The sequence below is a fragment of the Erythrolamprus reginae genome, chromosome Z (assembly GCF_031021105.1).
Source record: "Erythrolamprus reginae isolate rEryReg1 chromosome Z, rEryReg1.hap1, whole genome shotgun sequence".
NCBI lineage: Eukaryota > Metazoa > Chordata > Lepidosauria > Squamata > Dipsadidae > Erythrolamprus > Erythrolamprus reginae.
Window position 1 is genome coordinate 69,786,943 of NC_091963.1, and position 22,691 is coordinate 69,809,633.

General features: G+C 42.9%; 1 protein-coding gene across 2 annotated transcripts in view; it reads left to right on the plus strand.

The window, feature by feature from the left end:
- Positions 1-22,691, plus strand: part of DPY19L1 (dpy-19 like C-mannosyltransferase 1) — a 344,645-nt gene that overhangs the window by 9,502 nt on the left and 312,452 nt on the right. For both annotated transcript variants that reach the window (XR_011556928.1, XM_070729287.1), the window contains exons 2-5: positions 4,314-4,382; positions 11,458-11,482; positions 17,007-17,094; positions 19,170-19,307. Coding sequence is in view for 1 of the 2 variants with exons in the window: in XM_070729287.1 (XP_070585388.1) it covers positions 4,314-4,382; positions 11,458-11,482; positions 17,007-17,094; positions 19,170-19,307 (320 nt within the window). In the remaining variant the exon portion in view is untranslated. The remainder of the gene's footprint in view (positions 1-4,313; positions 4,383-11,457; positions 11,483-17,006; positions 17,095-19,169; positions 19,308-22,691) is intronic.

A 22,691-nucleotide genomic window follows, 5' to 3' on the forward strand; every position in this document is an offset into this window, starting at 1 on the left:
ACAGTGGCGCAGGCACAGGAAGGAGGCATAAGGAGGAGCGGGAGAGAACCTTGAGTCATCTGGCATGCCTCGGCCCTGGACTGGGAAGCTCCATGTCGGAGATGCTGGAGAGGCAATTGCTCCTGCCTCCTCCTCCTGCCGTTGCAGCCCGTGCTTTGGCCCCACTGCTGCAGCGAGGGGCTAGAGGGCTGCTGCTGCTGCTGTAGGCACCAATGCCACCACCGCTGCCACTCCTGCTTGGCGGCTGCTGCTGCTGAGCATGATTGATCTGCTGGACATGAGATGGAGGAAGAGGCTGCCCTGCTGCAAAAGCAGGCGGGATTAAGGGGGGACCTTCCTTTCCTTGCCTTTTTATTAAATCGCGGAACCCCTGGTTGGCCCTTGTGGAACATTTGAAAAACACTGCCATAGGGTATGATGACTATTGGATTCTATAAGGAATGTATGAAAAAAAAGGAGCAAGATATTTTTCTCTTTCTCTTTTCTCTTTTTTCCCCTCTTGGTTCTTCTTCCCCCCCTTCTCTTCCCTTTTTAAATTTCTTTTAATTTTTTTATTTACCTATTAAAAGGAATTATTAATTGGGTTTGTTAATTTGGTTCATGGCGACATTTGTGACACATTATTTGGACTTCCTCGAAATTGATATATTTTTTTTCTTAGTAATGGTTAGATTTAAATTACGAAGTGCTGGATGTAATTAGAAATTTTTGCTTTATTTTCTTGTTTTCTTTTAAAGGGCATTTATTATAAAAGGATATGAAATATACCTAAAAGTTGATATTAAGGATATATGGAGAAAATTGAAGCACTATGGCCGCCCCGAGTTTTCTCACATCTAATTAATTATTTATTTATTATTTTATTTATTATTTGGATTTGTATGCCGCCCCGAGTTTTCGGAGAGGGGCGGCATACAAATCCAAATAATAAATAAAATAATTAATAAATAATTAATTAGATGTGAGTAAGATTAGGAACATTTGATGAACTCATATATGAACTTATTTCTTCTTTCCTTCTTTTTTTATTTTTAATTTTTTCTTCTTTTCTTCCCCCCCTTTTCTCTCTTTTTCTTTCTTTCTCTTTAGCTTTTCGTCTTTATTTTCCTTCATGTAAGTGTATTTTATTTTATAACTGCATACTGTAAATTCATTTACATTTGTACTAATATTTACCTAGTCCTTTTGCTTTCTGTATCTCCTCTCCCATTTATTTTCAATAAAGATTCTATTTTTTTAAAAAAAAAGATTAGGAACAGGCTAAAAAATGTATTAGCTAACAGCTTTTTAATATCATTCGATATCATTTAAGAAATTTGATTTTATTTTGTCCAGATGTCAAATGTAAATGGATGGATTATGTATACCAAAATTTTAAAAATGATTCATTGTAATGTAATTCAATATTGATGGTACTTTACTTTGTATATGTGATTGGAGTGAAAAATAAAGAAAAAGTTTGCCAAAACAATATGAACCCGTCAGCCTCAGATTGGAAATACTCCAACCAAACCACAACGCCGGACTAGGAGGGCATTTTGGATTCTTAAAAACTCTCCACCCAGCCCGGCGGCAGTTCTGGTGGCCAAAAATGAAAACTGAATTAGAAGACTATGTAAAAAGTTGTGCCATATGTGCTACCAGGAAAAATCAACCAGAGAAACTTCCTGGACTACTACAGCAAGCTCACATCCCCAGCAAGTCCTGAAAGGATATTGTCATAGACCTCATTGTAGAACTCTCAGAAAGTAACAGAAATACGGTAATTTGAACCGTCATCAACCTATTTTCCAAGAAAACCCATTTCATCATTTGTCAGGTCTACCCTCAGCCAGGAAACTAACAAAACTGTTTCTTAAGGATATCTACCATTTCCATGATGTCCCCAAAAAGAGTCATCTCCAACCAAGGCATAAAGTTCATCACCAAGTTCTGGAGAGAGTTCCTGAAAGCAATTGGATCCACACAAGGTCTCAGCTTGGCTTTTCATCTGAGTACAAATGGGGCAGCGGAATATATGAGTACAGTGGTTAAACAATATATCTGTTGTTATGTAGATTACCAGCAAGACAATTGGTCAGAACTGTTGCCTTTGCAGAAGTGACATACAACAACATTGTTCATGGCAGCACTGGACTAACTCCTTTTCAGATTACCAATGATATGGAATTCATTCCCATAGCTGAGCTACCTACAGAGCCCCCCACTTCGATGTCTCTGACTGAATGGATGGAGAGGCTGAAAAAAGAATGGGGAAACACCAAGAAAGCACTAGCTGTAATGGCGGAAGCCTATAAGGAGGAAGCAGATGAAGCTTGAGTGGGGGATAAAGATTTTTGTCCATGAAATAGATTCAATTGAAAATGCCCAGCAAAAAGCTAGTTCCAAAACGTTTGTGTCCGTTCTGAATAGTCAAAATTATCAACCCAGTCACTGCAGCTTGCATTGCCTAGAATATTGGGTAAAATTCATCCGGTAATTTCATTGCAGCTTATTAAAACCAGAAACCCAATCACCACTTCCCCTTGTAGTAATACAAGGAGAGGCACACTCTGAGGTGAAGTAAATTTTAGACTCCGGAATGTTTAGGGTCAATTACAATATCTAATCCTTTGGAACGGTACCCTTTCTCAGAAGCTATTTGGATCAAAAACTGGAATGTAAAAGCTGACAAGCTAGCTAAATAATTCCACAATAAATATGCAGACAAACCAAAGGAGGGGTATTTAAGGATGCTATATTAATCCTTATGTGATTCTCTTTCTTTCTTGTACAGCAAGTCTTCCTGAGGAGAGGCCACCTGTCAGGACGAAGCCATTTTAATTGGGGTCTTTCTTTGGCCTGCCACATTTTACACTTTTAAAAAATGTATTTGCTGTGGGAATTTGGTAGGGATGTCTGCATATAGCAGTGATGGTGAACCTTTTTTTCCTCAGGTGCCAAAAGAGCATGGGTATATGCTATTGTGTATGCACTAGTGCCCACACCCATAATTCAATGCCTGGGGGGGGGGGGCGAAAACAGCTTTCTCTGCCCCCCAGAGGCCCTCTGGAAGCCAGAAATGGCCTGTTTCCCAACTTCTGGTATGCCGAGTAGGCTCATGTTTCGCCCTCCTGGGCTCCAAAGACTTCCTTGGAGCTGAGGGAGGGTAAAAATGCCCTTCCCTATCCCACCAGAGACTCTTTAGAAGCCAAAAACGCCCTCCCAGAGTCTCTGTGTGAGCCAAAAATCAGCTGGCCAGAACCCACGTGCACATTGGAGCTAAGCTAGGACAATGGCTCATGTGCCAGCAGATATGGCTCCAGGTGTTACCAGTGAGCACCTATGCTGTAGGTTAACCATTACTGGCACATAACATAACAAATTTCTTCTAGATTGTCAATGTCATCCTTTGTCTTTGCACTCCTGCATCTATATGGAAGGAGATGGGAATTTCTGCCAAGTTGGCAGATGAAGATTGGTCAACATAATGGACTGTGGGTTGTGGGGACAAGGGCTTGAACTTTCAACTAGGTGGAGAAAGATTTGGGTCTCTCTCAGATGTGCCAACATGGCTCTACTATTAAATTAGAACTTGGAGGACTCTGATTTAGTTTTGGTTGCTATTTGGAACCCTGACATCAACATTGATTTAATTGTGCATAAGCAAAACTTCCCAGCATTTGCACATTTAATAAAATTCTCTGTTTTTAAAATAAAAATCTATCTTTTGTTGGTTAGTTTACTATCAGCTAATGAATAGTTTTGTTGTGATAGGATAGGGAAATGAGAGGAGGTTCTTTCCATTAATGCAGGCCTGTCAAACTTGCAGCCTACGGGCTAGATATGTCACTTTTCAAAGGCAAAAAACTTTGTGATACATCACAATACGTCATGTGATGCAATCAAGTTTGACACCCATGCATTAATGGCATATTATTGTTTAATATCTCATACCACATAGCCTAAAGTTGAGAGTCTTCTCAACTTTCAGTATAGCCTGAAAAAGAATGGAAAGCTGCAAGAATTTTAATGAGACAAAGAGTCCAAAAAGTCTGCTTTTGTAACCTACTGTATCCCAAGTAAGCTAAATCTCCCAACTTTTTACAGTAAGTATACAGTATATTATCCTACTGAAAAAAATATTATTAGTGTTAACAATTTTTTTTAACTGGTTTGGTATTACTGAGAAAAAAACTAGATCCAAATGAGGAAGCAAAAGGTTAGCTTTCCAAATATAATAATCTTTTTTGCCAGGACAATTCCTTTAAATACATTTCATAAATTCTATAGATTAATAGTATGTTAATGATGTTTATTTTCTTTTTATATAGAAACTCTGAGAGAAACAGGATTCTTTATTGCAAGAGCAGATAGCAAAATATGGCTTACACTTATAATGGGTGAGAATTTTACAGTTCTTATTTTCTTACAGGGATCATGCCAAAGTCAGCCCTATTGACTAGATTTGCTCCCAAATAAGATGATATAAGGATACAAACTAAGATTTTGATGTTGATACCCTGTTGGTTCCACAGACATAATTCAAATTAATTGTTTGAAAATTTAAGTTAAGGATATTTCCTACAAAAATTATAAAATAGTATGTTTGTATGGTAGGTGAATCTGATTCTTGAAGAAAAACATGTTTTATGACACTTTATTGTTGTTATTAAGGGGTGTAGTAATATATGACAAAGTGAGCATTTTTAAAAATGATATAAATATATATATATATTTGATTAATAAACTATATTTTCATTTATATTTTGAATTGTTAGCATTAAAAGCAATAGCTTAAGGCTGATAATTGTTGGTGTTAACCTTAATTTTTAAAGTTATATCCAGAAATTATACCTTTGCAAACTTCCACTGCCTTGTGGCTATATTCATCATTGGAAAAAGCTTCAGGAGTAAACCTTGATGCAAAATCTGGAGCCGGAATCCCTGAAGTAGTTCGTGACTGTACAGCCATGTTCTGATAACTCCTGCGACATAGCTGAAACCAATTGTATTGGCCTTTGCCAGTCCATTGGAATATTTCAGAGATGTGGAGAAGGGGGATCTGCTGTTTGGGTAACAGTCTATCCTCTGTACTAACCTACCCAGGCTTCATGCTCTGGGGAATCAAGAGCATGATACCATAGTCTTTCGAGACTGAAGGATGTCAATGCAATGCATACCTTTGAAGTTTTTTATAGTTGTATTACAAAGATATATCCAAACTACAAGAGTATGTCTGCAGGATTCTCATGGATTTTGTATGTATATACAGTGATACCTTGTCTTACAAACTTAATTGGTTCTGGGACGAGGTTCTTAAGGTGAAAAGTTTGTAAGACAAAACAACGTTTCCCATAGGAATCAATGGAAAAGTGGTTAATGCATGCAAGCCCAAAATTCACCCCTTTTGCCAGCCGAAGCGCCCGTTTTTCCGCTGCTGGGATTCCCCTGAGGCTCCCCTCCATGGGGAACTCCACCTTCAGACTTCTGTGTTTTTGCGATGCTGCAGGGGAATCCCAGCAGGAGAATCCCAGCAGGGGAATCCCAGCAGGGGAATCCTGGCATCGCAAAAACGAGCGCTTCACTGGCAACGGAAGTCCGGAGGTGGGGTTTCCCAGCGAAGGGAGCATCAGTGAAATCGCAGCATCGCAAAAACACCGAAGTCCTCGAAACCCCACCTCCGTGCGATGCTGCGATTTCACTGATGCTCCCCTCGTTGGGAAACCCCACCTCCGGACTTCTGTTGCCAGCGAAGCGCCTGTTTTTGCGCTGCTGGGATTCCCCTGCAGTATCACAAAAACAAGGAAGTCTGGAGGTGGGATTTCTGATGGAAGGGAGCCTCAGGGGAATCCCAGCAGTGCAAACAATGGGTGCTTCGCTGGCAATGAAAGTCCAGAGGCGGGGCATCCCAGCGGCAGCGGTGGGTTTGTAAGGTGAAAATAGTTTGTAAGAAGAGGCAAAAAAATCTTAAACCCTGAGTTTGTATCTCGAAAAGTTTGTATGACGAGGCATTTGTAAGATGAGGTATCACTATTTGAGTCTAATCTGTCTTCTCTTTTTTTGCTCTAGCAGAAACTGGACACTTTTAAAAAATACCATATATACTTGAGTATAAGTCTAGGGTGGAAAAAGCAATGGCTACTGGTAATTTGTTAAAATGGAAACCAGTAAAATTACCTTAATTGAGGCATCAGTAGATTAGATAGATAGATAGATAGATAGATAGATAGATAGATAGATAATAGATAAATTGATAGATGATAGACAGATCGATAGATGATAGATGACAAATAGATGATAGATAGATTGATAGATGATAGATAGATAGATGATAGATAGATAGATAGATAGATAGATAGATGATAGACAGACAGACAGACAAACAGACAGACAGACAGACAGACATAGCTAAAAATAAAATAAAATAAAATGAACCGGCCAGACCCCTTTTTCCCCATCGCGCCCAGCCAGAAAGCAAGCCGCTACAATCTCTGGCTGGGGACTGGGAAAAGGGGAAGAGAGAAAGAGAAGCCCGGCTGCTGTTGCCGATTCTGTTGCTTAGCATTCCCCGCCACCGAGCTCTACCCCATCCCTACCTCACACCCCACCGAGCCATTCTGGGATTCGAGCGTAAGAGAGGCTCCTTGGGACATATCTCTGGGAGGCAAAACAGACGGGGGAATTCTGGGAGTTGAAGTCCTCCAGGCTTAAAATGGCCAAGATTGGAGACCCCTTGCCTAAATCACGGCACATCCTATCTTGTGACAGCCTTCTTGTGACAAAGCAATACGTGGATCTGAATGCCTTGCGGTGGGCGGGGGGGAGGCTGGTGGGTGGGGAAGAGGAGGAGGAGTCAAAAGGAGGAAAAGCAAGAAATGAATTTCTTTTCCTCTCATGAGGTGAGGTGTTTGTGTGTGTGTATGTGAGGGGGGGAGAAACTCGGGCGCTCTGTCCGCTCCTTTGTTGTTTAAGTGATTCATTTGATATCTTCCTCTTGTTTGGCACCTTCTCGAGACGCCAAGCCAACTGGCGGCCAGTTGGCAGAATGAGGAAGTTGACAGAGGCGGACAGCGCCTCCAAAATTTGTTTATTATTATCCCTTTTATAGTCCCAGCCATGCTCAGAGCCATTGGGGGGGCGGGGGATACCTCATTTAAAGAGCCCAAGGAGCAATCAGGTAGCATTAGCCACTGTTGCCCTTCTTCCTCATTCTTGCCATCTTTTAAAAATATTTTTTACATTCAGAGACGAAGATCCTCACAGATACGGCGGGGCTCGAACTGCCTCCTGTGAAGAACGGCTGATGTTCCCCACCCCCTTACCAGCTGCATACTTTCCCAGAGTCCTGGGCCCTGGGGGGGGAGGGAGGAGGTGAACCAAAGAGGAAAAAAGGGAGAGGGAAGGAATTGCTGGGGGCTCAGAGGACAGGAGAAAGGTTTTCCCCCAAGCTTTCAACTGCCTTTAGAGATCTAACCTGATCAGCCAGGTCGGTTTGGAGCCCCTCAAGGCTGCCTCGCACGCCCATTGTTGCCATTTTTCTGTCAGAGTCTCTCCCCCCCCCCCCCCCAAATCTGACTCACCTTCTACACGTCCTCTGCACAAACTTTCTGTGGAACTTTTTCTTTCCTCGAGGCAAAGCAGATGGATGTTGCACTGTAGCTGTCTGGGCGGAGCAGCCATGGAGAATGCAGCCGCCTCAGGGAAGCAGGTGGTGGGTGAGGCAGGTGGCGGGAGGGGGCTTCTGGTCGGGGCACCTGGAACCGAGTGAGTCAGCCAAGGCTATGGGGCCTGTCCTGCTGAGCATGCTCCCCATTATCCTGAGGCTCAAATCCCAGGTGGCTGCATCGTCCATGGTTGCTCCGCCCAGACAGCTACGGTGCAACATCCGGCTGCTTCGCCTCAAGAAGGAGAAGAAGAAGCTCCGTGGGAAAGTTTGCGCTCTTGGAGAGCCGCCGCTCGCTTGCCTCGCTTGTCCCAAGGAGCCTCTCTGCCTCTCTTACGCTCAAATCCCAGAGTGGCTCGCTGGAGGTGTGTGTGTGTGCGGGGGGGGGGGGGGTGTAGAGCTCAGTGGGTGGGAGGAATGCTAAGCGGCAGAAACAGCTACAGCAGAGGGGTTCTCTATCTTTCTCCCCCTTTGCCCAGTCCCCCGGCCAGGGATTGCGGTGGCTTGCTTTTTGGCTGGGTGTGATGGGGATAAAGGGGTCTGTCTGTCTGTCCATCTATCATCTGCAGCAAAGGAGGTTCCCTCTCCCATTTGCCTCCCTCTTCCCGCACTTCCTCTGGTGAGGGAGGAGGAAAAAAAAGATCCTTTCAATGAGAAATAATTTGCGCACGCACAACAGGGGAGCATCTGAAGAGTCCCTGCCAGTGCTTAGGCCAGTGATGGGCAACCTTTTGAGCTTGGTGTGTCAAAATTCGCCAAAAAAACAAGTATAACTCGGGTGGTGTGTCACCTTGAGAAAAAAACATAATTTTGTGATATTTATAGTTTAAATCAGTGTTTCCCAACCTTTTTTGAGCCGCGGCACATTATTCACATTTACAAAATCCTGGGGAACATTGAGCGGTGGGGGGGGGGGGGGGCAAAAAAAGTTTGGTCAAAAAAATATCTCTCTTCCTCCCTTTCGCTCTATTTCTCTCTCTCCCTTCCTTCCTCTTTCTTTCCCCCTCTCTATCCATCTCTCTTTGTTTCTCCCTTCCTTCCTCCCTTTTTTGCCCTCCTTCTCTCTCCCTCCTTCCCTCCCTCAATGTCTTTCCCTCACCCTCCTTCCCCCCTCTTTCTCTCTCTCTCTTGCTTTCTCTCTCTCTGTTGCTGTCTTTCTCTCTTTCTCTCTCCCCCTCTCTCCCTCTCTTTCTCTCTTGCTATCTCTTTCTCTCTCTTTTTTTGCTTTCTCTCTTTCTCTCCCCCTCTCTCTCCTTCTCTTACTATCTCTTTCTCTCTCTCCCTCTCTTGCTATCTCTTTCTCTCTCTTTCTCTCCCCCCTCTCCCTCTCTCTTTCTCTCCCTCTCTTGCTATCTCTTTCTCTCTTTCTTTCCCCCCTCTCTCCCTCTCTCTTTCTCTCCCTCTCTTGCTATCTCTTTCTCTCTTTCTTTCCCCCCTCTCTCCCTCTCTCTCTCTGTCCCTCTGTTGCTATCCCCCCTCTCTCTCTTTCTCTCTCTTCCTCTCTTGCTATCTCTTTCTCTCTTTCTTTCCCCCCTCTCTCCCTCTCTCTTTCTCTCTCTCCCTCTGTTGCTATCCCCCCTCTCTCTTTCTCTCTCCCTCTCTTGCTAACCCCCTCTCTTCCTCTCTCCCTCTCTTGCTATCTCTTTCTCTCCCCCTCTCCCTCTCTTTCTCTCTCCCTCTCTTGCAATCTCTTTCTTTCTCTTTCTCTCCCCTCTCTCCCTCTCTCTTTCTCTCTCTCTCCCCCCTCTCTCTTTCTCTCTCTCCCCCCTCTCTCTTTCTCTCTCTCCCTCTGTTGCTATCCCCCTCTCTCTTTCTCTCTCTCCCTCTCTTGCTAACCCCCTCTCTCCCTCTCTTGCTATCTCTTTCTCTCCCCCTCTCCCTCTTTCTCTCTCCCTCTCTTGCAATCTCTTTCTTTCTCTTTCTCTCCCCCCCTCCCTCTCTCTTTCTCTCTCTCTCTCCCCCCTCTCTTTCTCTCTCTCCCTCTGTTGCAATCCCCCCTCTCTCTTTCTCTCTGTCCCTCTCTTGCTATCTCCCTCTCTCCCTCTCTTGCTATCTCTTTCTCTTCCCCCCCCTCTCCCTCTCTCTCCCTCTCTTGCTATCTTTCTTTCTCTTTCTCTCCCCCCTCTCCCTCTCCCTTTCTCTCTCTCTCTCCCCTCTCTCTCTTTCTCTCTCTCCCTCTGTTGCTATCCCCCCTCTCTCTTTCTCTCTCTCCCTCTCTTGCTAACCCCCCCTCTCTCTCCCTCTCTTGCTATCTCTTTCTCTCCCCCCTCCCTCTCTTTCTCTCCCCCTCTCCCCCTCTCTCTTTCTCTCTCTCCCTCTCTTGCTATCTTTCTTTCTCTCTCTCTCCCCCCTCTCTCTTTCTCTCTCTCCCTCTGTTGCTATCCCCCCTCTCTCTTTCTCTGTCCCTCTCTTGCTATCTCTTTCTCTCCCCCCTCTCTCCTTCTCTTTTTCTCTCAGCAGCGGCAGCAGGGTGATCAGCTGTGAGGCAGAGCTCCGGAACCGAGGCACCGACGGCGGCGGCTAGACATGTTGCTAGACGCCGTACATGCTGGCGTTGCGCTGGGCATGGACGTGGGGCTGGAGCCTCCGTCCCAGCCCAGCCAGCAGGTAAGTGCCAGGCACGCAATTCCAGCATGTCCAGCCCCCGGCGTCGGTGCCTCTGTTCCGGAGCTCAGCCTCACAGCTGACCACCCTGGCACCTCCCCACGGGTACTGCCCGCTGCTGCCACCCTCCCACCAGCTGAAACGTCCGGCCGGGGCGATTCTTCCCCCGGCCGAACAGGCATGCCTGTGCTGCCAAAGGCAGCGTGTGGGCGAGCCTGCGCTCTGCGCAGACGCGCCCAGCTAGGAGGCGGTGTTCTCGCCCCGCCCCAGCTGAAACTGACGTCCGGCCGGGGCGATTCTTCCCCCGGCCGGACAGGCATGCGCGCGCCCAGCTGGGAGGCGGTGTTCTCGGCCCCCCCAGCTGAAACTGAAGTCCGGCCGGGGCGATTCTTCCCCCGGCCGGACAGGCATGCCTGTGCTGCCAAAGGCAGCGTATCGGCGAGCCTGCGCTCTGCGCAGACGCGCCCAGCTAGGAGGCGGTGTTCTCACGCCCCCCCCCAGCTGAAACTGACGTCCGGCCGGGGCGATTCTTCCCCCGGCCGGACATGCATGCGCGCGCGCCCAGCTGGGAGGCGGTGTTCTCGGGCCGCCCCAGCTGAAACTGACGTCCGGCCGGGGCGATTCTTCCCCTGGCCGGACAGGTATGCTTGTGCTGCCAAAGGCAGCGTGTGGGCGAGCCTGCGCTCTGCTCTCCCGCGTGTCACCTAAAATGGCTACGCGTGTCAGTACTGACACGCGTGTCATAGGTTCGCCATCACTGGCTTAGGCCATTGCAGCACCTGAGCGCTGTCAGTGACTCGAGTATAAGTCGAGGTCGGATTTTTCAGCACATTTTTGGTGCTGAAAAACTAGACTTATACTCAAGTATATACGATATAAAAATTGGCCTCATGAGAAGTTAGAAATTTGTTAGATGTATCCTAAGTATAACACTAATACTTTTAAACAGCTAATGTATGAAAGCAGTAATGCGTATATCTATTTTATCTGTTTCAGTCTAACTTTTAAAATTATATATCTGAAATTAAGACAATATAAGAATGACATGTATGAATATTCCACAGAAAACATAGCATGCCTTGTGCAGAGAAATTCAGTGCAGGCTTTTAGAACTGTTACATATATACAGCATTTAAGGACTGGGATTACATTAAAAAATAATTTTAAAATAATTAAGATAGTATCTTTTGTTTTATTTTTCTTAACAGCTGTTGTTGCAGGAATCCTTCACTGGTAAGTTTATGTTCAGTAAACCAAAATGCTTCATCAGTGTCCAATTACAGTACCATTATCTCTATAATTTATGTTTTACGTCCCTTAGGTTAAGTCCCTCTGGTAAGCCAAAGGTTATGAAGTAGTGATGGATGAGACTTGTGTGCCTTCCACGCTTCCTCTTTCAGACTGGCCTCCCTCTTCCCCTCCAGGCAGTTTTTCTATTCGATGCCAAACAGGATTAGAATTGCTATTGCTAAGTGATGTGATCATAAAGCATAACCACATTACTTAGTGATAGCAGTCCCAGTGGCTATCACAACCCCAGGATGTGCAGGTCATTAAACAGGAACAAATGGGAGTCCCACATAAGATGTATGTAGGGCATCTGTGCTATGGGTGAGCACTAGGAAGTATGAGTTTATCTGCAGAAGCCACAGAAATGTTAGAATGAAGATAGGCAGGGGGCTACTATAAAGTAGAAGATGGACTCCTTGGGAGAAAAAGTAGTATATACAATCTTTCCTACCATCTTTCCCAATTATTTTGTTTGTGAAAAGCTGCCAGTGGCATTCATATAACACAGCTCACTATGAAGTTATAATTGTGAACTAGGCACTGGGCATTTGGATTGTGATCATAAAGGGAAGCTACAAAAACAGAAACTTATAGGACTGGCCATGTCCATTTTTTCCTCCAGTCATATTTACTTAGCTTTCTCTTCCTCTCAGCATGCAAGGAAGGGGGCAAAACACCCTGATGAATTTAGATATTATTGAGCTGACACTGGGAAAAGTTTTTGGAGCTTCTTGTTCATAGTTCTTTCTAGTGCCACTCCACAAAGAGAAAAATATCTCCAAATTTCTGGGAAGTCACTACTGGCTCTATGCTGCGTATGACTGAAGGTTGTACTCGGCTTTCAAGTAGAATTGATACATTTCTACTTTTTCCTCTGTATTTTTGAATTAATATTATAGGCTTCCTGTTTTTACTTCTTATTTTTTAATTGCATTCATATTTTTTCTCTCAGGATTCACTTTTTAGGAAGTCCAGGGAGCTAGACTGTTCCCTAATAAGTTTATAGGCAGGATTTTATCTTATATTCTATCTACGATATATATGTACATTCATTCATACACACACATGCACACACACAAACACCATGTATTCGGTGTATAAGATGCAACGGAATATAAAACACACCTTAGTTTTTGGGGAGGAAAATAAGAAAAAAAAAAGCCTACTACATCTTCATCTGGCTAGCATTCTTAGTATGGTCAGCTTCAGCACATTATTTTAGCCCTGAGTTAAGGCTTTAAAAAAACCTTATTTGGAGAGAGTAACAATGAAAGAGCTTGCAAGCCAGTAAGAGCTGGGAACATTGTTAGCATCTTGTTAGGGCTGGAAAGAAATATTCAGAGCAAATAGAGCAATGAAAAAAAGCCTGCACAGACTTAGGGCTTGCAAAATATTCTTCACTGAGAGAAACAATGAAAGAGCTAGCTTGGCAGCTAGTTAGGGCTGGGGAAAAAACTTCAAAAAAAGAGAGCTACATTCAGAGTATAAGACGCACCCACATTTTTAGCCTCTTTTATTGAGGAAAAACATGCGTCTTATACTCTGGAAAATACGGCGTATTTATTTATTGATAAATTGATTGGATTTATTATGCCGCCCCTCTCCGAGGACCATATACAGTGGTACCTCTACCTACAAATGCCTCTATGTATGAACTTTTATAGATAAGAACTGTGTGTTCAAGATTTTTTTTGCATCCTTTCAAGAACCATTTTCCACTTACAAACCTGAGCCTCTGAAATTGTAACTGGAAAAGGCAGGGAGAAGCCTCCTTGGAGCCTCTCTAGGAATTTCCTGGGATGAAACAGGGACGAAAAGGTGGGGAGAAGCCTCTGTGGGGCTTCTCTAGGAATCTCCTGGGAGGAAATAGAGCTGGAAAAGGCGGGGAGAAGTCTCCGTGGGGCCTCTAGGAATCTCCTGGAAGGAAATAGGGCCAGAAAAGGCGGGGAGAAGCCTCCATGGGGCCTCTCTAGGAATCTCCTGGGAGGAAACAGGGCCTCCACCCTCCCTGTTGTTTCCCCAATCACACATATTATGTGCTTTTACATTGATTCCAGTGGGAAAAATTGCTTCTGCTTACAAACTTTTTACTTAAGAACCTGGTCACGGAACGAATTAAGTTCGTAAGTAGCGGTATCTCTCTCTCTCTCTCTCTGTATGTATGTATGTGTATATAGTAGATGTTCTGGAAGATATTAGAAGGAAGACATTCAGTTCTTAAACATGCAAATTTAAGAATTCTCAAGTAAAAAAGGCTGTTATTTTGTTGCCTGCCTATATGTGAAGGACTAACCAATATTTTCATGGTGAAATGAAGGCTTTCTAATTCTACTTGTCTTTGTTGTTATCTTAATAACTGTAACACAATAATGCTGGGTTATATTTTAATCTACGTGGGTAGCCTAGAAAGCAATTTTACACTTTTTTTTTCTCAGCCTACAGTAATGGTACAAATGCGAAACTTTAGATATACATTATTTGAATTGTCAGGAGTGCATGTATAAATTTTGTGTTTCTTCAGACAGATAACATAGCTGCAGCAGTGTTTTGAAATGGTGTCTGTAAGTGATATACGTTACAAGCCGCATGTGGTCTTTGAATTTCTCACTGTGGAGAAAGAAATTGTTGGCAACATTCACAAACGTTTGTGTACAGTTTATGGAAAATCTGCAATCAACATAAGTACGGTTAGTCTCTGGGCACTGAGGATGAGGCCATTAGAAGACGGTTTAGCAGAGCCCCAAGATTTGCAGCATTTAGAGTGGCCAGCCACGGCTGTCACATCTGACAAGACGCAGCTTGTTGATGTGCTCATTCACGAGGACTGATGCATACTGACTTGGCAGTTGGTGCTGAAGCTGTCAATCAACAAAGAAAGTGTGGAAGACGGGATTCGCACAGTGCAGAAATGGCTTTGTGATCAGAACAAGGAGTGATATCGTCAGGGCATACACACCCTTGTGTCTTGCTGGAGGAAGGCCATAGAACAGGATGGAGATTATATGGAAAAATAGGGAGTGTAGAAGAAACAATTCTTTCTTGTGTGTAAGTTTCATTTTGTTCAGTAAATGTTGAGGAAAAAATGTGCCGTTTTGTCGTTTTGAAACACTGCTGCAGCTGTGCTATCTGTCTGAAGAAACACAAAATTTACACATGTAGTCCTAACAATTCAATAATGTGTATCTAAAGTTTCACATTTGTACCATTACTGTAGGCTGAGAAAAAAAATACTTCCTGGGTGACCCTCGTAGAAGTTACTCAGATGTTTTCTAAATTTAAATATATTTCATTTAATTGCAACAAACTCCATGTTTGGAGATTTACATGATTCTGAATATCGTGCACATTTCATGTTTATTTTCTTATAATGGACTGGTTTGTGTAGAGCATATGAGGCAGTGATAGGATTCAGTGGAGGTAGCAGTTCAGGAGAACCATTTATTAACTTTCAAGCAGTTTGGAGAACCAGTTGTTGGAAGAAATGTCCTTCCAAAAATCTTTTGTTTTTCCCACTTTGCAGGGCTAATCCTGTGAGGAAGGCAAGGAGGAAACATTCTGGAGTGCCTCTGTGTTGTTTCTAGTCGTATCCTGTTTTTGCTAGTATACTAATTTGAACATTTCTGCACACAATGAAATGAAAATTGAAATGAAAAAATTAATGCTTATTTGTTTATTTTGCTGAGAAAGGCCTGCACCCCCGGCTGTGTGCAATTATTTCAATTTATAGATAGATTAGCCTGCAAAATCCATTTTTTTTTCCATTTCATTTTTCATTTGTTTGTGATCAGGGATGTTCAAATTAGTGTACTAGTGAAAAAAGTATTCAAAAAACCCCATTCCAGTAGCTAGAACCAACCTTTTTATACTTCGGGTCTAAAAGGATCCGGAGAGTAAAATGGGAGGAGAATAGCAGGGTTAAATGTTTTCAGAAACTGCTTCACCAGTTAAGCCTTGTGGAATTGTAACAGCCCTTAATAGGTTCTTGGCAGTATGCCCAGACTACCCAAAGCTTCTCTGCAGTTTTTTGTTTGTTTGTTTGCTGGTATTTTTATTAGGGGCTTGACTTTTTAAAAAGCTTTTTACAGTTTGGGATGTACTTTTGGGGTATACTTCCAAGAGGCAGGATGCAAGCTTGGCATTACGTCTGCTTTTTTTAAAAATTGCCTTTCTGGGGGCATGTGATCTTTCTTGAAATCTGAATGATTTCCTTGGGATATATTGTGAGATGAGTAAGACCAGGTGAGTGAGACTTAAAGAATAATATCTTTAAGGGGTGCAAACTGATCTAATGATTGCTTCTCCTGGATGGGAAAGAATATCAGTTCACTGAGTATGAGAGTCTCTTGCCTATGGGGATTCATCCAGGTCATGGTTATCCCAGAGGTGCTTTTTTCAAGAGGCAACTTGGACTTTCTTGGTTTCTAGAAAGTCCAGTTGCCTCTTCAAAAATCCGGAATGGGATGTTAAGCCTCCTCCACTTGGGCGAGCCTGTTCCGTCCCCAGCCTTCCGGCCCGCAGCCATTGGTTGCTGCCTTTTCTCCCTGGCCCTTTCGACGAACGCAGGACGCAGGGGACACTTAGCCACCAGCCAATTAGAGGATTCGTTACTTTTCATTCCCCTCCACTCTGCCTACCCTCCTGTCTGGAAGCAGCTTTTGCCTTCTCTTCCTCCTCCTTGTTTGTTTCCAGGTTTTTTTTCTCCCCCCCACTCGACTCTGATTATTGATTATTCCTGTCAATATTTCTTCCATTCCTCTTTCTTCTCTTTTTTCTTCAATGAGCCTCTGCCTTCAGTTCCCCTCATCCCACTCTCCATTATTCCTATACACTTTTCTACTCTTTTTTCTTCAATGAACCTCTGCATTCTGTTCTTCCCCCCACCCCACAGCTAGAAAAGTGTGTAGGAATAACAGAGAGTGGGGTGGGGGGGAACGGAAGGCAGAGGCTCATTGAAGAAAAAAGAGGAGAAAATTGTAGCTTTTTTGTATTTTTGTATAAGTATGCCTTGACTTACAACATTTCATTTAGTGACCATTCAAAGTTACAGTGTCACTGAAAAAAAGTGACATGACCACTTTTCACATTTACAATTGTTGCAGCATCTCCATGGTCACGAGAGGCTGGGTGACATGGAGCACCCCTTGACGTGAGTGACATCAAGTTGGCCATGCCCATTCAGTCACACGACCACCCAGCTACATTTATCCAGCTGGTCACTAGGGCAGACAACCGATCGTTAAATTATTTGAATTCCATCACTGACATGAGAGATTATAGTACATCTAAGTTGTAAAAATATATGCAAATTATTGTAATGAAGGTGAGTAGACTTACTAGGAAAAGGTAGAATGCTCTACTACTCCATGGTAGAATTCGGCATTTTTGTGATTAGGTTTTATCCAATAATCTCTTTACCCAAGTGATTCCTGACTCCTGATTTATTGCCAAATATGTATACTTTTAACAGGTATCACATAACAACTCTCTTTGAAAATGATCGTCACTTTTCTCATCTTTCAACTCTGGAGCGGGAAATGGCATTTCGAACTGAAATGGTTAGAACTTATAATTCTACAATAGGGATATCAAATAATATGTCCTTTTTAATTTTTAAATGTAAACTATCATGTATTCTTGAATTGAAAAAATATCATACTCGTTTAGATGATTAGAAATATTTTTTGTTAAGATTTTAATATTTTTGTGGTGTATGCAGTTTCACAGATTACTTGTCACAGTTTCTTTTACTGATGCTGGAAAATTTTCAAATACCTGCAGCTTCTTTATACCATATCTTTATTAAATTAATTTGCCCAGAGTCACTGGGAGTCAAACAGCCTATAAATTACATAAATATTTTTTTCAATCAATATGGTATAGTAGATAAGGCACCAGGCTACCAACTACCTGTGAATTCTAGTACTACTTTAGATGCAAAGCCAGTTGGTGATCCTAGACCAGTCACTTTCCCTGTCATTGAAAGGAGGCAATAACAAATCATTTCTGAAAAACATTGCCAAGAAAACTGCAGGGATTTATCAAGGTGGTCTCCAAGAATCATACATAATTGGATAGAAGAAAAATATAGCTATAAGTCAAGAGATCTCCAATCTTTCTGACACCAGGGACTGTTTAATGGAAGACAAACGTTCCTTGGATTGGAGATAGGGGATGGTTTCACATGTAACTTAAATTCTGCCCATGCACAGAGGAAGCTTTGCTCACTCATCCACGCTTGGCCAGGTTGGGGACTCCTACTATGAGAGATATTTATCTTTTCGATAAAATATATTTAAAATATATTTTAGTTATGCTTGGAATAAAATTTATGGAATTTTAATTAGTAATGGCTAAATGTAGATTCAGTTGTTAATTTTAATTTTGTGTTAATGATATGGACTGCTTGGGAAGTTAAGAATAATTTAGAATCTCATTATAGTAGTGCAGGCTAGTTAGGAATATATTGATTGATTCTTTAGATTCATATCCTATCTTTCTTGTATATTCTCAAATATAGATAGTCCTAAATTTATGATCACAATTTTCTATTGCTAAGCAGCACAGATGAATTTAGCCCCACTTTATGATCTTTTTTACGTGAATTACTGTGTTGTTAAGTTAAATGAATTACTGTGTTGTTAAGTTAATAACAGTTTGTTAAGTGAACCTGGTTTCCCCATTGATTTTGCGTATGAGAAGGTCACAAAAAGTGTTCATATGACCCTGGGACACTGCAACTATCATAAATATGAGTCAGTTGCCAAGTGGCTGAATTTGATCATGTGAACATGGGGATGCTGCAATGATAGTGAGTGTGAAAAATGGCCATAAGTCACTTTTTTCAGTGCCATAGTAATTTCAGATAGTCACCAAACAAACTCTTGTAAATCGGGTATTATATATAGTTTATATAGTATCCCATGTTGATTATGTCTATAAATAAAGTAAGTTGGTAAAAATATCTTAATATTTCTTCTTCCTCCTATTTTACCAACATTAAGACTCCCAACTGACTTTCATATCTAAAAATGGACTAGTATGCATAGTCTTCTATTGCCTTAACCACTTAACCAAACTTGCTTGCTCCTATATATTTTCTATAGCAATACCTGATTGCTAACGGCAGTGACTGAATAAAGACTTGAACTTGGATTTTTCCAGATCTAGTTCAACATATTAAGAAAGTGTTGATATGTTAAAGATAACTTGCAGTACTTGTTTTATTCTATTTCTGGTCTAGGAATTGTAATTACTTCAGCAGATACAGTAGTACCTCTAGATACGAGCTGCTCTACATGCGAGTATTTCAAGATACGAGCCACGAGGGGAGAGACATTTCTGTTCTATTCCCGAGCTCAAATTCGGGATACGAGCCGAGCGTCCACTAGGTGGCGCAAGAATCCTTGCTTTTGGTTATCTCGGAGGGGAAAAACAACTTGTTCCAGATATATGAGTTGCCTCGAGATACAAGCTCCCTTATGGAACAAATTATGCTCGTATCTAGGGGTACTACTGTATTATTGTGTTATTGCTATAGCAAATTATTTCAATTCAAATGTACAAATATGAAGCAAATTATATATTTAAATATTAAACATTTAAATACTGTTTTTAAATATATTCACTTTAGGGTCTCTATTATTCCTACTTCAAGACTATAGTTGAAGCACCATCATTTTACAATGGAGTTTGGATGATTATGAATGATAATCTAACTGAATATCCTCTTGTAATAAACACACTGAAAAGATTTAATCTCTATCCAGAGGTAAGGCACTTTTTAATAACAATGATAATAATAATAACAACAACAACAGTAATAATAATAATATGATGATGATGCAATGAGAAAAATGAAACTGGATCACTTTATCAGTGGCTGGAGCAAAATCTCATAGACTGATGATCTAAAATGTCATGATCGGGTTGTCAAAATCATATATTGGAAGCTTTGCCAAAAGTTTGGCTTCAAATGCAGCAAAAATTACTGGAAACACCAAATGTACAGTTCTTAAAAATGAACAGGTCAATATCTTGTGGGATTTCCAGATTCAAACAGACAGACCTCTGGTCCACAGCACACCTGAAATCATTATTGTGGAAAAGAAAAAGTCTGGTTCATCTATACTGCAATACCAGATGATGCACAAATTGAAAGGAAAAGGCTAGAAAAAAAATAACAAAATATTGTGATTTGCAAATTGAAGTTGACGGATTATGGAGGAAGAAAACAATGATTTTACCAATCATAATAGGAGCCCATGGAGCAATATCCAAAGGACTGCCTAGTTACATGGAAATTTTGAATTTATTACACCTGAATATTCTACATTGCAAAAAATCACCTTGACAAATGTGCAACCATTGCTGTTAAGTTAAGAAAAATTGGTGAAGATGATGGATTTGATAAGGAAACAAATACAGTGGTACCTCAAGATACGAACCCCTCGTCTTACGAACAACCCGAGATACGAACCCGGGGTTCAGAAAAATTTTGCCTCTTCTTACGAACTTTTTTCGTCTTACGAACGCCAAACCCAAACTTCCGGGTTTGGCGTTCGGGAGGCTGCTGGGAAGCCCCCCGGCTGTTTTAAAAGGTGACAGCCGGGCGGCGGGGCTTCCCAGCGGCCTCCCGAACGCCGAACAGGGAAGTTTGGGTTTGGCGTTCGTAAGACAAAAAAAGTTTGTATTCCCCCTGCCCCCACCCCTTTGCCGTCCCTGAGCGCTGTGAATTAAAGTTGCCTGCAAGGATCCCGAGTCTTCCGTTCTCTTCTCCCACCCCCACCCCTTTGCCGTGCCTGAGCTGTGTGAATTAAAGCTGTAGGAAAGGATCCCGAGTCTTCCGTTCTCTTCTCTCACCCCCCACCCCTTTGCCGTGCCTGAGCTGTGTGAATTAAAGTTGCCTGTAAGGATCCCGAGTCTTCCGTTCTCTTCTCTCACCCCCCACCCCTTTGCCGTGCCTGAGCTGTGTGAATTAAAGTTGCCTGTAAGGATCCCGAGTCTTCCGTTCTCTTCTCTCACCCCCCACCCCTTTGCCGTGCCTGAGCTGTGTGAATTAAAGTTGCCTGCAAGGATCCCGAGTCTTCCGTTCGGGATCCTTGCAGGCAACTTTAATTCACACAGCTCAGGCACGGCAAAGGGGTGGGGGGTGGGAGAAGAGAACGGAAGACTCGGGATCCTTGCAGGCAACTTTAATTCACACAGCTCAGGCACGGCAAAGGGGTGGGGGGTGAGAGAAGAGAACGGAAGACTCGGGATCCTTGCAGGCAACTTTAATTCACACAGCTCAGGCACGGCAAAGGGGTGGGGGGTGAGAGAAGAGAACGGAAGACTCGGGATCCTTACAGGCAACTTTAATTCACACAGCTCAGGCACGGCAAAGGGGTGGGGGGTGAGAGAAGAGAACGGAAGACTCGGGATCCTTACAGGCAACTTTAATTCACACAGCTCAGGCACGGCAAAGGGGTGGGGGGTGGGAGAAGAGAACGGAAGACTCGGGATCCTTGCAGGCAACTTTAATTCACACAGAATTAAAGCTGCATGAAAGGATCCCGAGTCTTCCGTTCTCTTCTCTCACCCCCCCCACCCCTTTGCCGTGCCTGAGCTGTGTGAATTAAAGCTGTAGGAAAGGATGCCGAGTCTCCTGTTCTCTTCTCTCACCCCCCACCCCTTTGCCGTCCCTACCTTTGTGGCCAAAGCTCTGGGGAGGGAGGCAACACTGTACAGTACTGTACTACTGTATCTATCTATCTATCTATCTATCTATCTATCTATCTATCTATCTATCCATCCATCCATCCACCCACCCACCCACCCACCCACCCTTCCATCCATCCATCCATCCATCCATCTATCTATCATCTATCTATCTATCTACAGTACAATCTATCTATCTATCTATCTATCTATCTATCCATATCTATCTATCATCTATCCACCTATCATCTATCTATCATCTATCTATCTATCTATCTATCTATCCATCCATCCATCCATCCATCCATCCATCCATCCATCTGTATCTATCTATCATCTATCCATCTATCATCTATCTACATCTATCATCTATCTATCTATCCATCCATCCATCCATCCATCTATCTATCCATCCATCCATCCATTATCCATCTATCCAACCTCGGCTGTCATAGAAACATGAAGCAAGGTGGGGGGGGGGATAAAAATTGCAAGTTGGCTCTCCTGTAAACATAATGGGAGGTTGAAGGGGGAATAAGAAGTGTAAGATTGCTGTCCTAGGAATGTAAGAATGTGTGCATGTGGAGGAAGTGATGTGAGTGAAATGGGGAGAGGGGCAACTAGAGAGGGAAGTGGCAGTGGAGTTTCTCCTGTGTGGTGGGTCCAGGGTGTATGGGAGGAGCATGCTCCTCCTGGTCATCTCAGAGTCCCTTTTTGTTTCAAGCCTTAAAGTTTTGGATTTTTTAAAATTCACCTCACCTTCTTCACTTGGCAGCGACTGTCCTCCTCCTCTTCCTCCTCCTCCTCCCCCGACCCAAATTCGGAGCTTTTATTTCTTCTCTAATGTGGAAGCGAGAGGGGTAGTGGTGGCAGGGGGAGGAAGAAGTGGCGAGTGGGGAAAGTGGCAGGAGAGATAAGAATGAAAAAATACATCAGTACAGTGTACTGTACACTACATTAACAAAAACTTAATTTATTATCTTTTAAGTAAGTAAATTTAGTTAAGTCAGACCTGACAACTAGGTGCTTGAGCTTGTTGGAGGACTAGGTGCTTGAGAGGTTGGATCATCCTCACTTTCATCAAGCCTACGTCTTTTTTCTTGAACTACAGCATTCTTAAGGGGTCCTTTAACAAAAAACCTATCGAGAGAAGTTTGCTTACTTCTCCCCCTCAAAATCTTTCTAAAGTGCGCAAGGCACGTGTCATTGAAAAGGTCTGCTGCACGAACTGTTGCAATTTTTTCCGGATGCTTCATTTCAACGAAGCTGCGCAACTTCTCCCACATCGACAGCATTTCTTTAATGTCCCTTGTGGGTATTTCCTCCTCCTCCTCAGCTGTTTCTTCCTGCAAAGCTTTCAAAACCTCCGACTGCTGCTGCTGCTGTAGGTCCTTCAATTCCTCTGTTGTCAGCTCCTCACTATGCTCCTCTACGAGGTCCTCAATGTCATCTTCGT